Here is a 14,531-nt window from a genome sequence, read left to right as displayed (position 1 = left end):
CAAGTTATTTAATCATTCTAAGCTTCAGTTCTCCAACTGCAAATGGGAATAATATTAATACTTACATGGGGTTGTTGGGGATTAAAGGAGACAATGTATGTAGATTTTTTAGGATGGTACCTAGCACACAATGAGTATTCAAAAACTGTTACCTAGTTATTCATCTATAGAGGACCTTGAAACTTTAAAAACGCTCTCAAAATTTGCATGTTTTGATTTAGTTGTTAAATGCTTGGACCCAGGGTTTCCAACACATCTATAGGTTTCTTAAAAGTTACTGATTCCATACCTCTTAACTTATCTGGGAGTACATATTCCTTTCTTTCCCTGTGTATTAACTAGATTTTCTTATTTTCTATACTATTTAAAAAACGTTATTTTAAATAATCTCCATGCCCAACATAGAGCTTGAATGACCGCAAGATCAAGAGTCCCATACTCTACTGATTGAGCCCCCCAGGCCCTCTGTTGTCATATTTCCTGTATTGATGCTCTGGCATCTGGGACCTTGCCGATCCTGGGGAGACCGCCTCTCCCAGGGCTAGGTCATTTCTAAAGAGAGCAAATACTCACAGAGCATATTTCTTAAAAGCAAACTAGCCAATTGATAGCCCGGTCCTTCAACCACCTCCTTTATTGGCCCGAGTCACTATTCCTGTTCCCTCATCATTCCTGGCCCAGAAATCAGACAACTAGAGACAGCCTCTACAGCCCAGAGCCTGCCAACATTATTCAACCAGCCAATCCTAAATCTGCTCATCCTGCTTAGCTTACCTTTCCCACGGAAATCACAACGAAGAGTTGTGTCCATACTATCCCCTCATGCCGTCTGCCTCTAACCAACTCTGATGCTTCCCTGTATGGCCCTGCATTGGAGGGCATGCCCACTACTCTTGAGGACTGAGTAATAAATTACCTTCACCATGGCAATTATCTCCTGTTCTGTTGGCATGGCCAAACCTAAATCCTGGGTATATTTTAGAACACTCTGTCCTTATTTCATGTATTAGAACCATATCAGGTAAAACCACTCACTTTACATAACAAGTAAGCCAAGCAAAACGAAACCTAGAGGAGAATGCCAAGAATAGGAATCCAAATCTGGGGCCTTCGCATAACTTTCAAACAGAAATCGTTCAATTCTCCCTCTACTGGTCCAGGTATTCAGAACTCCAAAAATCTTTTGGGAGCCTGATTTTGTTTGCATTGAGTATTTAGCATTCCTATCATTAACTTTTCTCAATTTGATCTCACTGGCTTATATCTGCCAAAAATTTCAAAAAGTTTTGTTCCAGTGATGGCACCATGCCCTACTTAATGGTGTGACTATCAGCTATTCTTCCTCCTCCACTCCTGCATCTTCTCCTCCTCATTTTTCTTTGCAATTCAATAGAAGTGGGCAGGGAGAGTCACAAACTTCTGGGTTGGTTTTGCCATCAGAAAGGGACATAGTGTTCAATGGCCTGCATTTTTCTTTCTTCTTTCTCTCTTTCTTTCTTCTTTCTCTTTCTTTCTTTCTTTCTTTTCTTTCTTTCTCTCTTTCTTCTTTCTCTTTCTTTCTTTCTTTCTTTCTCCTTTCTTTTTTTCCTTCCTTCCTTCCTTCTTTCCTTCCTTCCTTCCTTCCTTCCTTCCTTTCTTTCTATGGCATGCATTTTTCACCTAACAATTATATCAGTTGGGATTTAGTTATAAAAACAGAAAGCAGCAGAAAGCTTAATCTGGAGGGATTAAGTATTTTACACACCACTCAGTATAAAGATGAAAACTCTAGGCTGAGCCACCAGGAATGACTCTGAAAACAACACTGAAAACTGGTCTGCCAAAGGAATAAATAGCTTTCCCTGCTGCAATCCGGAAACTGGGGAATCCGGAACTAGTGTTTCAACTGTGTTGTACCACTATCAACTTACACTGGGGATCCGAAAGCCACGGCAACAATTGTTGTCTCTAGGGGCTTTGTGGTATCTTCTTTGCAAAGACTGGAAGAAAATATTTGCTAGGGCTTTGTAGTATCTTCTTTGCAAAGACTGGAAGAAAATATTTGCAGAAGGTACATCTGATGAAAGAGTATTATCTAAAATATACAAAGAACCCTAAAACCTCAACAATAAGAAAACAAACAACCTGATTCAAAAATGGGCCAAAGACCTGAACAGACAACTCACCAAAGAAATACTGATGACAAATAAGCATATGAAAAGATACTCTACATCTATGTGATCATGGAAATGCAAATTGAAACAGCAAGAGAGACAACTAGATATCTATTAAAATGGCCAAAATCTACAACACTGACACCAAATGATTGAGAGGATGTGGGGCAGTAGGAAGTCTCATTCATTGCTGGTGGGAATACAAAATGGTCACCTTTTGGAAAACAGTTTGGAGGTTTCTTATATAATTAAACAAACTCTTACCACACGATCCAGCTATCATGCTCCTTGGTATTTACCCAAAGGAGTGAAAACTATTTCTATACCATGTCTACACATATGCAGGTTTTTACCTGCACAAGGGTGCTTATATCAGCTTTAAAATTATTTATCATTGCCAAAACTTGGAAATAACCCAGATGTCTTTAAATAAGTGAATGGATAATCTGTGGTATATCCAGATAATTTAATATTATTCAGTGCTAAAAAGAAATGAGCTATCAAGCCATGAAAAGGCATGGAAGAACCTTAAATGCATATTACTAAGCGAAAGAAGCTGGTCTGAGAAGACTGCATAGCCCAAGTATATGACAATCTGGAAAAGCAAGAATACATGAAACCATAAATAAGAATCAGCAGTTGCCAGAGATTTTCAATGGGGAGGTAATGAACAGGCAGACTACAGAGAATTTTTAGGGTAGTGAATTTGTATGATACCATAATGATGGACATGTCATTATGCATTTGTCCAAAATCATAGAAAATACAACACTAAAAATGAACTGTATTGTATGTACATTGTAGACTGTGGGTGATTCTGATGCATCAATGCAGGTTCACCAATTATAACAAATCTATCACTATGGTGGGAGATGTTGATAATGGTAGAGACTCTGCATGTGCTGAAGCTGGGGGTATACTGGAAATCTCTACACCTTCCACTCATGTTCGCTGTGAATATAAAACTGCTTTAAAAAAATCTTAAAATGTTTTGTTGTTTTGTTTTGGCTTTAAATGAGGAATTTGCTTTAAATCACCACTATCAGGATAACTACAGAATTTTCCCTTGTTAATAACAACTTTTGAAAGACTACAGTTCCTTTTTCCTTACATCCTAAGTGACAACTGAGATATGAAAATAATGTGGCATAAATTGGTGGCAATTAGAGTTGGACTTTTGATATGGAATATGCAAGTGAAGGAACTTCCACATGTAGTATCTCTCTTTAATCTCTGTGGCAGAAACTGGTTTGGATGGTCATTGGTATAGTTTTCTCTTCCAGGTCTCACAGAAGACATTTGCCAGCTTCCTTTGCAATTAGATTAGGACCAGGGGACTGGATTATGTCCAATAGATCAAGAGTGAAAGTGAAATGTGCATCTCTGTGACTCACCCCTGTAATGTCCCATGCCGTCTTTCACACTGACTCCCTAGTCCTCGAGCCTGGAGGGAGAGGATGCTGCCTGTAATGAAAACAGTCCCAATCCCTAGTCGTCACCCAGAGGAGAGTCACTAAGGAGAATTGTAGGACATGCACCGTCTGTGAGTAAGGAACTTTCCTATGTGAAACCACTGAGATTTTGTAGTTGCATGTTATAGAAGCATTAATTATCTCAATAGATTCTGCTGACATAAATGATTACATTATTAGGATTGCCATCATTGAATCGTCCTTACATTCTTTGAATAAACTCCAATTATTCACTATATATGATTATTTTAATATGCTGCTTTATTTGTCAATATTGTATTTAAGATTTCTGCATCTATGTTGCAAAAGTGAGACTGGTCTAAAGCAATGTTTTTCAAGTTAAGGCATGTGGACATCCTGTACAAGAATCACTTAGATACAGCAGCTTCCAAAGATGGACATATTCCTGAGATCCCAACCCAAATTTGCTGAACATGATCTCTTGGTGCTGGTCTCAGGAGTGTGCATTTTAAACTACATTATGGACAGCTATCAACATAGACAAAGGTAGAGAGACCCCAGATGTATGCATCTGCCATCAATTATTTCTATTCATGGCCAATCTTCTTGCATCTCTACCCGTTAACTTCCCATCTCAAGGGCTATTCTGAAGCAAATATATCATGTAATTTCATCTGTAAATATTTTGTTACATATTCCAAAAGATGAGACTTTAAAAAATTTAATTCACAAGGCACAAACACACCTAAAACAATAATTCCTTAATATAGTCAGATATTATTCAAATAATCCTATTCTAAAATACATAAAATATATGTAAATTTTACCATGTTAACCATGTAAGTGTTCAGGGTCATTGAGTACTGTATTTTTTAAAGAGTTTATTCAAATGAGGATCCAAATTAGATTTATACAAATGGTTGTTATCTCTCTTAAATCTCATTTAATCCTCAGATTCTTTTTCCCCTAGCAATTTCTTTACTGAAGGAAACTGGATTGTTTGTCCAAGTTTTTCCACATTCTGAATTTTGCCTGTTACATTGTCATAAGGTCAAGTAACATGAGAAATATAAATTTTTATTAATAATGTTGGGCAGTTATTTTGACCAACCAACCTAAGAGTTACGAGTTTTATTTCCTTTCTGTATGAACCTTATCTGATTGTGATAACCAGGTTATATTATCAATTAGTATAACCATGTTTTATGCCACAAGCTAGTAAACTCTCCATCTTTATAAAAACAGAGATTATCTGTGCCTTGAAAGTAAAGAAAAATCAGCTAGAGAACAAATTTTAGGAATCAGTCTATCTTCTCACTTATGCTTCCCCATCTCTTATTGAGTCAACTTTGGAAATTTATATTTTCATCAAAAAAAATCACATTTTTAAATGATGCAAATGATCATGTATCAAAAATTCTCCTGGTCTGACTTCTTTCATTTAGTATAATGCTTATGAATTTCACCAAAGTTATTGCATGTATCAGTTTGCTTTCTATTCCTACAGAGTAGTATTCTATTACATGAATACACTACAATTTGTTTATTCATTTACTTCACTTCACATGTATTCATCATGGACTTTTAGGCTGTTTTGTTTTTCGCTATTGTGTATATTCACGTACAATTCTTTGTACTGACATATATCTTCAATTCCCTCAGAACTGTGATTGCTGGGTTATTTGTTAAATGTATATGTACCTTTGTATGAAATTGCCAAACTGTTTTCCAGAGTGGTCATATGAGATTTCAGTTCCTCCATGAGCTTTATATTTCAATTATAATATAATTCATATATAAGCATACCTTCAAGATTTTGAGAGTTCTATTCCAGACCATTGCAATAAAGTGAAGCTCGCAATAAAGTGAGTCAAGTGAATTTTCTGGTTTCCCAGTGTGTGTAGAAGTTATGTTTACACTATACTGTAGTCTATTAAGAGTGCAATACCATTATGTCTAAAAACGTACATACCTTCACAAAATCAAAATAAATAGCAAATAAATACTTATTACTTAAAAATGCTAACCATCATCTGAGCTTTCAGAGAGTCAGAATCACTGATGACAGATTGCCATAACAAATATAAGAGTAATAAAAAAGTTTGAAATATTGTGAGAATTACCAAACTGTGACAGTCATGAAGCAAGCAAATGCATTTGAAAAATGGCGCAAATAGACTTGCTCAAGGCAGGGCTGCCACAAACTTCTAATTTATAAAAACACAGTGTTTGCAAAGTGCAATAAAGCGAGGCATGCTTGAACAATGAAAATTCAACTATAAAAAAAAATATGGGGCGCCTGGGTGGTTCAGGTGGTTAAGTGTCCCACTCTTGATTTCGGTTCAGGCCATGAACTCATGGTCATGAGATTGAGTCCTGTGTCAGGGTCCATGCTGGGCACGGAGCCTGCTTCAGACCCTCTCTTCCCCTCTCTCTGCCCGTCCCCTGCTCACTCTCTTTCTCTCTCAAAAAAATAAAAAGAAAATGAAAAATAAAATTCAACTATTTGAAGCGTACAATGCAGTGATTTTTAAAATATTCACAAAGTTACGCATCCATCAGGAGTTATTTAATTCGAGGATATTTTTATTTCCGCAAAGTTATTCCTGTTCCCCCATCTGCAGGTATTCCCTTCACAAGCCCTGGTCATTACTAATTTCTGTCTTTATGGATTTTCCTATCCTTGACATTTCATATAAGTGGAATCATATAAAATATGGCCTTCTGTAACTGGCTTCTTTGGCTTAGCATAATATTTTCAAGGTTCAATTGTATTGTATCATATATCAGTACCACATTTCTTTAAATGGCCGGTAGTATTCCATTGTATGGATATACTATAATTTGCTTCTCCTCTCCCCAGTTGATAGATATTCACATTATTTGCACTTTTTGGCTGTTATGAATAGTGCTATGCACATTCATGTACATGTTTTATGTTTTCAGTTTTTTTGGATATATATACATCTAAGTGGAATTGTGAATCATATGGTAATTCTACATTTAACACCTAAGGAAATTCCAGACTGTTTTTCAAAGCAGTGCACCATTTTGTATTCCCACTAGCCACATATGAGGGTTCCAATTTCTCCACATGCTCACCAACTGTTATTGTCTGTCTTCTTTATTATAACCACCCTAGTGGGAATGAGGTGGAATCTCATGGTTTTGATTTGCATTTTTTTAATGACTAATTAAGTTGATCATCTCTGCATGTACTTACTTTCCATTTGTATAGCTGCTTTGGAGAAATGTCTATTAAGTCATTTGCATGTTTTTAAATTATTTGTCTTTTGTTGTTGAGTTTTAGGAATTCTTTATATATTCTGGTTAGCAATCCTACTGCATATCCTACACACACAGACACACACACACACACACACACACACAATTTGCAAATATTTTTCTCCCAATCTATGGGTTATTTTTTCATTCTCTTGATAGTATCCTTCGTACAAAAGTTTAAAATTTTGATTAAGTCTAGTTTATCTATTTTTCTTTTGTTGCTGTGCTTTTGATGTCGTATCCAAGAAATCATTGCCAAATCCAATGTCATGGATGCTTCCCTCCATGCTTTTTTCCAAAGAGTTTTATAGTTTTAGTTCTTATATTTAGATCTTTGATCCATTTTCAGTTTTTTGTTTATGATATGAGGTAGGAGTTCAACTTTATTCCTCTACATGTAGAAATCTAGTTTTCCCAGTGCCATTTTTTGAAAAGATTGGTCTTGGCACCTCATTGAAAATCATTTGACTATATAAGTGAAGGTTTCTTTCTGGGCTTTCTATCCTATTCCAGTGGTCTGTATGTCTATCCTTAGGTCACTACCACATTGTTTTGATTACTGTCACTTTGTAGTAAGTTTCAAAATCAGAAGTATGAGTCTTCCAATTTTGTTCCTTCTCAATATGGCTTGGGTTTTCAGGACATGGATTGTGTTTCTTTGTGTTCATTTTGCCAATTTCTGCCTTTAATAAGAGATTAACTAGATTAATTTAAAACCATTTACATTTAAACTATGTAATGTAAGTGCCTGACGTGAAGTTTTTTTTATTGTAGTGTAAGTACCTGGCATTGAGCTTTTGGTTGCTGAGGCATTCATTTCAAAAAGACATCCATCTTGAAAAACATATTGCCAGCTGTATGACACAGCTACTGGCAAAACAACCAGATAAGGGATTAGGCTGCCCCCACCTATGAAGATCCCTCTTTCAGAAACCCCTGGGTAACCTAGACTGCTTGAAGGACCAGCTTCTCCTTTCCCATGTCCTAATTCCAGCTCTTATGTACTAAATAAGCCAATAAGGAGTAAACCTATGAAACCTAGACATCCCACCATTGGGCCCTATTAAAGGCAGAGTCCCAGCTCTGCACTCTCTCTCCCTATGATCTAGCTATGTGGCCCTTAGGTATAGCCTGTAGCTTCTAGGACCTAGGAGTAATAGATCTTTTTCCTCCATGGTTGCTGGGCTTTTTGTTTGTTTGTTAGTTTTGCTGAAGTGTATCCTACAATCATAAGAAGAACCACAGGGCTAGTCCAGCCACAAAATGTGAGTAATACAGTCCTAGATGAATGCCTCAGGCATTCCTCACCAACAATATCATTTTCAATAGGCTGAGACCAACACAACAAAGCAATTATTGATAAGGAACGACTTACTTCTGCCATTTAGCTCTTTTCTGTGTTTCTTATTTGCTTTTTGTCCCTCAATTCTTCCATCACTGTTTTTGAATTTAGTTGATTTTTGTAATGGGCCATTTTAATTTGCTTCTTCTTTTCCTTTCTGTATTCTATTGGTTTTTTCTTAGTGTTTACCTTAAGGATTAAAATTAATGTCTTATGATGACCTACTGTGAATAATACCAACTTAGTTTCAATACTATACAAATGCTCTGCTTGTGTACACATCCATCCCTCTTTTATGCTGTCATTGTTACAAACTACATTGTGACATACACTGTCCATTAACATTGTTGTTTTATGAAAAAAATTGTTGTTCTTTGTCTTTGCCTTTTATTTTTTAATTTTTTTAAGGCGAGTCCTTGATTTTTCTTTTCTTAATAGTTTATTTTCAAATTGGTTTCCATATAACACCCAGTGCTTCTTCCCACAAGTGCCCCCCACCATGACCATCACCCCCTACCTCCCTCTTTGCCTTTTAAATCATACAGGAAAAAACAGAGTTAAGAACCAAAAGTTGAGTGATTCTGGCTTTTAGATTTACCTACATAAATATGTTACTTACTTCTTCATAAAGCTTTGAGTTACTGTCTAGTGCCCTTTAATTTCAGCAAGAAGGACCCCTTTAGCTAATCATTTAGGGCAATTCTAGTAGTAACAAACTCACTTAGCTTTTATCTAGGAATGCCTTAATTTATCCTTTATTTGGAACATAGTTTTGCCAAATGAAGAATTCTCAGTTGGCAGTTTTGGGTGTTGTTGTTGTTGTTGTTGTTTTGCAGCAATTTAAATCTGAGAAACTGACTGAGTTTTATTAAGGGTCCCTTGTATGTGACAATTTACTTCTTTTTCACTGATTTCGTTTTTTTGTTTTTAATCTTTTGATAGTTAACTATGATGTGTCTTTGTGTGCAACTCTTTGAGTTTATACTATTTGGAACTCATTGAGCATCATGGATTTGTAGATTTATATCTTGTCTTAAATTTGGGAAGTTTTCACACTTTATTTTTTCAAATGTTCTTTCTGTCCCTTCTCTTTTCTCCTGCTGGGATTCTTACATCACATAAGTTGGCTCAATGAGTGTATCACAAGGCCAATTAGTCTCTGTTCACTTCATTCCTTTTTCCTTCTATTCCTCAGACTCCATAATTTCAGTTGTCTTCTCTTCAAATATGTTCTTTGTTCATCTTGCTCAAATCTGCTTTTGAAGTCCTCTAGAATATATTTCACTTCAACTTCTATTGTACTTTTTAGTTTAAGAATATCTTTATAGTTCCTTTTTACAATTTCTATCTCTTCATTGCTATTCTCACTTTGTTCATATAATGCTTTCCTGTCTTTGTATCAATTTCTTTTGCTCCTTTGAACTGACCATAGTTATGCCTTGTAATTTTGTGTTGAAAACAACACTGGATTCTTAAAATGTGGTAACTCTAGAAATCAGATCCCCCCCTTCCATGATTTCATTTTTTATTACTTTATGTATCTCTGTGCCAGAGATCAGCCTGCAGTAAAAGCATTAAGGTCATCTGAGGTCTTTTCCAAGCTTTCATCTTTCCCAAGGCTTTCTAAATTCCCTCATTTATATGTTTTTGAATGTGCAAATACCAACCAAACAGACAGATGTGGCTACTTTAAATCCTCTGGAAGCCAGTGAGGATTTAATCCACTTTAAATCCACCTGAGCCAGTGAAAAATGACACCATGGCAACCACTCTTTGGGCCTGTACCTCCACATTCAGAAGCAGTAATTCATAATCAGAACACAGATCTTTGATATTGAGGACAGTCTTTACTGTCCACTCTGCCTTTAGCAAGCTGTCCTAGAAACACAGGCTGCTGTCCAAACAGTTGCCTACCATGGGACTTGGTTACCACACTGAGGACTGAAATAAACCACTACTAACTACAACTTACCAGCCAAACTTTATCTTGGAAGCTACAAGTATTCAAATAGACTCCAGAGTTTCAAAGCTGTCACTTGAGACAGTTTCTTCCAGTACAATAATTATCTAAGTGGACATATGGACCACAAGAGCTTTCTACACTGCTATCTTTCCTGATATGAACCTAGTCAGTTGTTTTTTGAAAGTCTCTCAAATTTGGATTTCTCTCATGTATTTTTATAATTAGACTGAGGATATGAAAATATTGACAAGGATACTACATAGGTAATGTGTCCTCCTCAGTGCATTATATCAGGAGTTACTTGATGCTAATATATATTATGGGTAATGTTAACCTTGGTCATTTCCCTAAGATGGAGTCTGCCAAAACTCTATACTATAAGCTTACTATTTCCTCTTTTATAATTATTAAATATTTTGGGGAGAGATACTTTGAGATTATGAAAATATCCTGTTTCTATTTAAACTTCCCACTCATTTCAGCATCTATCAGCAGATCTTGCCCAGGGGGAGATTATTATTGTGGTATTCTGGTGGTGATTTTTCTATTTTCCTCATTTCATCTAACACTTGCATATTGGAATTTGAAGGGAGGAATGGGTGTTACTGTCTCTGAATTTGTTCATGTATTCAGTTATTTATATCACTAGGGACATTAGGATATTTATTTTATAATCCAGTATTATGATTATTTATATTGTTGCTCAAGTTGTTCCAACTCTGGCCATTAAAAAAATTTTTTTACACCTATACCTTAAAAAAATTTTTTTCTATAGCATTTCTTCTTTACTTTCTGGCACCACATGATGCTCCAGACTCATATTTTCTCAACTCACACTGTGGTTCCTATTATTAGAGAATAGCATTTATAAAACAAGAGCTAAGAGCTAGGAATACTCATTGCTATCATACTATTGTTACTTCTAATCCAATTCACTCTTGTTGGGGCTTTTTTTCATATTAAAACACCCTTCATGGGACCAACTCCACTTGATCAGGATGTGTTATTCTTTTTTTTAAATTGGTGGACCTAATTTGCTAATACTTTGTTTAAAAATGTTGTGCCTGTATTCATAGAAATACTTTTTCTGTGGCATTCTGTTTTTGAAATTTCTTTATCTGGCTTGAGTTTAAAGATAAGTTGGGAAATATATACACCTGTTCTAATTTCTGAAAGAATTCATCTATGACTAGTAATTATTTGCTAAATGATATACATCATCCTAGAAGGAAAACTGTGACTCTTTTCTTATTGGCCTTTTATTGATATTTCCACTTTACTTATACATAACTTGATTAAGTTCCACTGTGTATTACTGGATAATTTTTACTTAAGCAAAGGCAAAAACATTCAGGAAAAAAACTATTGTACTTATATGAAGTAAGGTGGTTTTAAAATGTTCTTAAAGGGTACAGGTTGGCTCAGTTGGTAGAGAATGTGACTCTTGATCTCAGGGTTCTGAGTTCAAGGTCCATGTTGGGCACAGAGGTTACATTTAAAAAATTAAAATGTACTTAAAACTTAGTTTTGTTCTTGGGGAACCTGGGAGTCTCAGTTAAGTGTCCAACTCTTGATTTCGGCTCAGGGCATGATCTCACAGTTTGTGAAACGGAGCCCGGCATTAGGCTCTGCACTGACAGTGGATCCTACCTGGGATTGACTTCTCTCTCTCTGCTTCTCCTCTGCTCACTTGCTCTCTCTCTCTCTCTCAAAATAAATAAGCATTAAAAAAAATTACTTTTGTTCTTTTTAAAGTCTATTGGGCTTTTAAAATTCCATTCTTACAATACTTCTCCATTCAAAAACTCATAAGTTGAGGCACCTGGATGGCTCAATCCATTAAGCATCCAACTTCAGCTCAGATCATGAGTCCATGAGTTTGAACCCCACATCAGGCTTTGTGCTAACAAAGAGCCTAGAGCCAGCTTCAGATTCTGTGTCTGCCTCTCTCTCTGTATCTCCCCTGCTCATGCGCGCGCTCTCTCTCCCTCTCAAAAAATAAATGTTAAAAAACTCATAAGTTGCCCAAATAAATCACTGTACCTATACACTTCAATAGCTCTCATATCTTCTTCATCAAATTCATCTTCAGCTTCCTTCAACTGTGCAAGAGTCATCTTTTCATATGGTTTAACTAAAACAAAATAAATTTTAGATAATTAAATTATTTAAAACTCATTTTTTAACTTTATAGTCATATGGTTAGAAACAACAATATAGAAATAAAAAGAAATAAAGAATAGCTTTAACATTGCAGGTTCTCCAATATATAAAGCTATTTTGTAGCTGACTGCGTAGGTTTTGTTTAGTGTGATTCCCGCTATGAATTCACAGAACTACCAAGCTACATTTAAAGTAGATGTGAACATCAGTTAGGTCCCATAAATTTAGATTTCCCAAGTACATGAAAGTCTTGACAAATAATACATACTATATATGTGCTCAAAATAGAAGGTAATCACAAGGTAGAGGAATATGGCAGAGAAAAAAGCTCACTAGGTTAGATACCGGAACATTTTAGCTCTGTTACTAACTAGCTTGTGACTTTCAATGCATGAATTAAAAATTTTAGGGGCACCTGGGTGGCTCAGTTGGTTAAGCATCTGACTTCAGCTCAGGTCACATTCTGACAGCTCAGAGCTTGGAGTCTGCTTTGGATTCTGTGACTCTCTCTCTCTCTGTCCCTCCCCTTGCTCACTCTCTGTTTCTCAAAAAATAAACAAACATTGAAAAAAGTTTTAAAATTCCCAGTGTCAGCACCCTAATTTTAAAAGTATAGGTGGGATTTCTAATATCCTCTCTCCCTCTTAGTTTATGAAACACACTTTCACTGTCATGACCTCCTCATCTAGCCCACTAAATGCACAACCATACCCATTGCTTCTTCCTGTAAACGTAAAACCATTTCTTCAATTTCATCTTTTGGCTCTTCTTTTGGAGGAAGAATGCCAAAATCTCTTAAAATTTCATTCCATTCTGTATCTTCATTTGGATCCTATAAAAAAAAAGAAACTCTATTAACATAGTTGTGCATTTTAATATGTATATGTAAAATTGATATATAACATTTTCAACTATGCAATTGCTCATGAATTCTACAGATAACTGGATAATTAGTTTCAAAGTATAGAACAAAGTGGCCTACTTTTCCCTCCCTTCCCTGCACTAGTGGTACTATGTGCTTTGATAAATAAGATATATCCTCTACCCTAGAAGTTACCCTGATTTGTTTAATAAAAAAATCAATTTGGAACACATATATCAAATATTAATGAAGTATACTCATAAACCATGGAAGATTCTCTGATGACTATCATAGCCAAAACCAATTAACATCATGCAAAACTACTGTTTCGTTTTTCTACATAGGCATTTAATACCTCCAGGTGAACATGCTTCTCTTTTCAGCCAAATAGCTTCAAGGGACTCTTACTTCCAGGTCAAATGTTAGAAGAGGCTAGGAATTTTTCCATAGTTTAATTTCTGTCAAGGCTCAGAGCCTAGAGCCTGCTTTAGATTCTGTGTCTTCCTCTCTCTCTGTCCCTCTCCCACTCATGCTCTGTTTCTCTCAAAAATAAATTTAAAAAAATAGTTTCTTTCTATGAAAGTTAACCTTGTTTTCCTTGTTACTTAGGCTTTGATATTTTATTTGCTTATTTTCCAAAAGTTGTAATATACTAACTCTTTCCATTATAGTTTGCTGTCCATTTTCCCTAATATTTCCAGAGGAAGGGAGAATTTAATTAAATATATGAGAAAACACTGTGACAAAGGATTTGATGACCTTGAATGATCTCCACATTCTGGTATTCACATCTCTGCACAACTTCCTCTCCTTGACTGTGGGTGGGAACTGTAACATGCTTCTAACCAATAGAAAATAGCAAAGATGAAGGAATGTAATTTCTATGATTATTCTCCATAATATTATGACTTCCATCTGGTCAGCACACTTCACACTGGTTAGTTATGATAAAGCAAGCTGCTATATTGGGAGGTGCCTTATGGACAGAACTATGTGACAAGGAAAATGTAACCACCAATCAGCTAGAAATTGAAGTCCTTAGTCAAATAGCCCCCAGAGAACTGAATTCTGCCAAATACCATGCAAGTGAATTTATAAATAGATCCTTCTTTTGTTGTACCTTTAAGTGAGACCCCAGTGGGGCACCTGTGCTGACAGCTCAGAGCCTGGAGCCTGCTTCAGAATCTGTGTCTCCCTCTCTCTTTGCCCCTACCCCACTCACATTCTGTCTCTCTCTGAAAAGTTAACAAACATAAATAAATAAATAAATAAGACCCCAGCTTTGGCTGACACTCTTATTGCAACCTTGTGGAAGACTCTGGAGAAGAGT

At 35.9% G+C, this 14,531-nt stretch overlaps 1 protein-coding gene across 3 annotated transcripts in view; it reads right to left on the bottom strand.

The window, feature by feature from the left end:
* PDCL2 (phosducin like 2) overlaps nucleotides 1-14,531 on the bottom strand; it is a 35,851-nt gene that overhangs the window by 8,200 nt on the left and 13,120 nt on the right. For all 3 annotated transcript variants that reach the window (XM_029931888.1, XM_029931884.1, XM_029931896.1), the window contains 2 exons: nucleotides 13,051-13,171; nucleotides 12,220-12,310 (listed from right to left, as the gene is read on the bottom strand). In XM_029931888.1, coding sequence (XP_029787748.1) covers nucleotides 12,220-12,310; nucleotides 13,051-13,171 — 212 coding nt within the window. The remainder of the gene's footprint in view (nucleotides 1-12,219; nucleotides 12,311-13,050; nucleotides 13,172-14,531) is intronic.

The sequence above is a fragment of the Suricata suricatta genome, chromosome 1, assembly GCF_006229205.1.
Source record: "Suricata suricatta isolate VVHF042 chromosome 1, meerkat_22Aug2017_6uvM2_HiC, whole genome shotgun sequence".
Lineage (NCBI taxonomy): Eukaryota > Metazoa > Chordata > Mammalia > Carnivora > Herpestidae > Suricata > Suricata suricatta.
This window is presented reverse-complemented; position numbering and strand designations above follow the sequence as displayed.